The 4,240-nt window shown below is 45.0% G+C and overlaps 1 protein-coding gene across 1 annotated transcript; it reads right to left on the bottom strand.

The window, feature by feature from the left end:
- Positions 1-1,154: 1,154 nt before the first annotated feature.
- LOC132946425 (zinc finger BED domain-containing protein 5-like) lies at positions 1,155-1,889 on the bottom strand. Its single transcript, XM_061016424.1, has one exon. The coding sequence runs from the start codon at positions 1,887-1,889 to the stop codon at positions 1,155-1,157; it is 735 nt and encodes a 244-aa protein (XP_060872407.1).
- Between the last annotated feature and the right edge of the window lie 2,351 nt (positions 1,890-4,240).

The raw sequence follows: 4,240 nt of genomic DNA on the forward strand, positions 1-4,240 counted from the left end.
GCAATCAAGTGGTTCCTTCTACAATATGTTGTGCGCAAACGAGTTACAGGTTTTAGCAGGGAAATTTTAAAATGTGCGCAAACTAGTTGTAGCCATTCCTGGACACGGGGCTGAACGGGGCTGTCCACAAGGATCACAGCTTGGTCCCACTTTGTGGAAGGCAGCGATGACACCCCTATACAAGGCCATCATAGAAACAAAGGTAACTAAACTGATAACCTATGCCAGCGTTTCTTAAACTTTTTTATCCGTGGAACCCTTTTTGACGTCCACTTTAATCGTGGAACCCCTACTTTGTTTTCTAGCTTTTAAGCTTTTTGTTAGGATTATTTGCAAAAAAAAATATAATTATTTCATATACGTACTTATATTGTGTTACTTAATTAAAAGGTACTTAATTAAAAAATATGTTAAAAATAAATAATAAAAATTGTATATAATTTTACTTTAACAATAATTACTTAATGAGATGTGTGAAATTGCTTTTTATTATTACAAATATTTTTAATATTGGGCTTTATTGATGAAAGTTGTAATAACATATTAGGTTCGGCTTCAAGTCTGTTGCGGTATTTTGTTTTTGTCGATACATAGGTAGAGAACCCCGTGTCACACATATACGTGGTTGCAAATGGTAAAAGTGCTAACACGGCTTTTTGTGACAATTGAGGATATTCATCTTTTGAACTGCACCAAAATTCTGCTAATGGCATTGATTTAAATTTTTCTTGCAGCGATGAATCAGATGTAAATTCAATAAAGGTTTCATATTCTTTTGCTGACATGGCTGGAGGTCGTGTATTGACAATAAATGGATTTTTAATCCACAGTTCATTTTTATATTTCACCAGTTGGTCATTTGGAAAATACTGGTTGAATCCTTCACTCAATCCAGTGAGGTGCTGAATAATTTCCTCAATGAAAACTTCATTAATTTTGACCTCTTCCTCTTCCGAAAAGCATTTAACTGTAGGAAAGCAATCAAACTCGTTGGAGCTCATACAAATTTTCAAAAATCTAACTTTTTCTTAAAAGCATGAATTTTTTTGTGTGCAGTAAAAACATTTACGTGTCTGCCTTGAAGTGTGAAATTAAGCTCATTTATCTTTTTAAAAATATCACTTAAATAGGCGATTTTAAGTAGCCACATTTGATCAAGAAATCGATCTTTTAATTCGAAATTGTGTTCCAAAAAAAAAAGCACGTACCTCGTCCCTTAATTCAAAAATACGAGTTAGTATCTTTCCTCGAGATAACCACCTGACCTCGGTATGTAAGAGAAGAGAAGTATGTACACTTTCCATGTCCTCACATAGGATTTTGAATAAACGATTTTGAAGAGGCCGAGATTTTATGAAGTTTATGATTTTTACGAATTCATCAAGAGCTTTCTTAAAACTAACAGATAACTTTTTTACAGCGAGTGCCTGTCTATGTATCATACAGTGGCTACTAGAACAGATTTTGGCAATATTTTTAATACGCTGTACAGCTCCATTAATTATACCACTCATAGCCTTTGCTCCATCGGTACAGATATCAACGCAGTTTTCCCATGGTATTTCATTTCCTTCAAGAAATGAATTTAGAAGATCAAATATTTCAGCTCCAGTAGTACGTGTTGGTAGAGATTTGCATAAAAGAAGATCTTCCAATAATGTGCTTTCGTGTTGATACCTAACGATGACAATTAATATTGCAAGCCCAGCTACATCGGTAGACTCATCCAATTGTAATGCAAATTTGCACGATTTGAGACAAAAAATGAGTTCATTCTGTATATCGGCTGCTAAATCATTGATACGATTAGCTACCGTGTCATTCGATAGTGAGATTTTAGATATTTCTTTTGCAGATTTTTCATCTAACATACATTTTACCATCTCCATAGCACAAGGTTTTATAAGACTTTCGGCAATTGTGTAAGCTTCACCGCGTTGAGCTATTTGATAGCTAACTTAATAAGAAGCTTTGGTTGCTTTTTCATTCACAGTTTTTGTGGTTTGAACCATACAGTTTATTGATTTTAATAGTTCATCACGCTTTCGAATAAAGCATTCTACATTTTTTTCTTTAAGTTAACCGTGAACAGATTCTAAATGACGACGCATTTTAGCTGGAGCCATAGAGCTATTTGTGAGAACTTTGCTGCAAATAACGCACTGAGGATTATCATTATTATTCATAAATCCTTTTTTAATCCATCTCTCCATATTGCAAACAAAATAACAAAACCAACTTTGAGACAAACAATAAAATTATAACACAACGCACTCGAATATAACGCACAGGTCACAAGACACGCGGTAGACTGCCGCGTTATATTGAAACGTTGAAACGTTATTTTATTAATTTATCTGTTTTTCAGAAACAGGGCCAAACTACATGGCTTCACGCTCGCTTCTGACCCCATTTGCGAGTGTGACCAGAAGCCGGAAACAGTGAGCCATGTCCTCCGATTTTGCTCAAGAACAAAACCAGCCCGACTGAAACTAAAAAGGGCACTCAGAGAGGAGGGAATTCGATGGCCTCCAGCAGATGGAGCAATCCTCACGTCGAAGAAGTCATATGAAGCCCTGGTCACCTTCGGTAAAGAAGCATTGACTAATAGGTCAGACCGTTAATTTTGGATAAAACAAGGTCAAAATGATCTCATGAGTCAGGACGCGGCCACCGTCATCGACGGATGGCACAGCACTCGGGGTGTCTCGAATGAGTGCGTATGGCGTAAGTGAGCAGAAGCGGTGAGACACGCCCGAGTGCATCCTGACCCGGGTCGCACTCATACGTCAGGGACGAGGAGACAGGCCCTGGGGTGGGGGCCTTGGAGAATACCACCCCAGTAATCCCTGCTTGTCGTAGGAGGCGACTAAAAGGGATCAGGCCAGCCGGGGCCGACGCCTGGGGCGGGGACGCTCCGAAACCTTCGGGGATTAGGGCGTTGGAGGTTCTAACCGCGACCTCGAGAAGAGCGGGTTGGTCACTGGGCTTAGCCACCTGGTGACGCCAGGATGGCGAGGATCGAGGTTCTGACCGCGACCTCATGAAGAGCGGGTCGGTCACTGGGCTTAGCCACCTGGTGACGCCTCTGGGAGGCGTAGTAGGGCCCACCGTGAGCCCGTGGTACACGGCCCGAATCTCGGGAGGACCATAAGCAGAGGCTTGCCGCCAACGACGCTTCGTCCGAGCATCCAACCATTGATGCTCTTTACCTAACGGGAAAAGAGAATGGTGCTTCGGGATGTGAGAGGGCCCCTCGGTGTTGAGCGATTAACACCGAGCCATCATACGTCGATCGTGGTGAACACTGCCTCGACCGACGGCGGATTGGTTTCGAAGTGGCAGTTTGCTGGAGCATACTATGTGGTTAAAGGCCGCACGCTTGGCCAGGGGAAGGCGGCTGAGTGACGGGACCGGGCGGACTCGTACGGCGACAGTCGGCCGGGAAAGCACGGTCCCTCCTTAACGCTCACCCAGCTTATCGTTGGAGCTATATTCAGCGAAGGTTGTCCGTGACCATAAACGGAAAGCAACATGGATAGATTGCGGCCTCACCAAGGTGGCAAAAGGCACCTGTATGCCCTAGCCGGATGGTATGGGCATGTTGTAGAAAAGCAGGCCCGGTGCTCGTGGTCCTTAGACGACGTGCGGCCGTCAGCCTCCGGCGGCCCTCTGGCCATGTACTAGTGTGGGGAGGGTCCGTCGGTTGGCGGTCGTATGCCTCTACGGCCCTTGACTAGCACCTAGTGCTAATATAAGGTCCGTAGTTGTAGTCGGATGGCTGGCCGCAAGGCTGGTCAGATTGACGTCAAACCCGGGAGCTTCGTGTCCCTATATACTGGGGATCGAGGAAGGCCCACCTTGTCGCGGTGATCCCTCTTGGCCATCCTTCGGGTCGGTCGCCAAGAGGCCTTCAAATCGGGTCCGTTAAACTAGTTGTGACGGGCTCCAGGCGTCGCGTGAGCTGTTACGTGGCGCCAAGTCGTGCGCTCGCGAGCGGCGAGCCTATACCTCGGGTTGGGAGCAACCCGTGAAAGAAACCAGTCGTCCTGCAGTGTCGTTCGGCTGGTAGGCGTCGCGGGCGTAACCCGGCCTCAGGGTCTGAGGGCCGTCGCGGACGGGTGTTCAGGCGCCAACCCTTAGCTGGGGCGATCACCCGAGGACCTTAACCAGTTCACGGGTGATCAAGCATGGTCGTGCACTTAGCTGTGTGCGGCCTTGCGTGGAGAAGGACTTCCGG

This window comes from Metopolophium dirhodum, chromosome 1, assembly GCF_019925205.1.
Source record: "Metopolophium dirhodum isolate CAU chromosome 1, ASM1992520v1, whole genome shotgun sequence".
NCBI lineage: Eukaryota > Metazoa > Arthropoda > Insecta > Hemiptera > Aphididae > Metopolophium > Metopolophium dirhodum.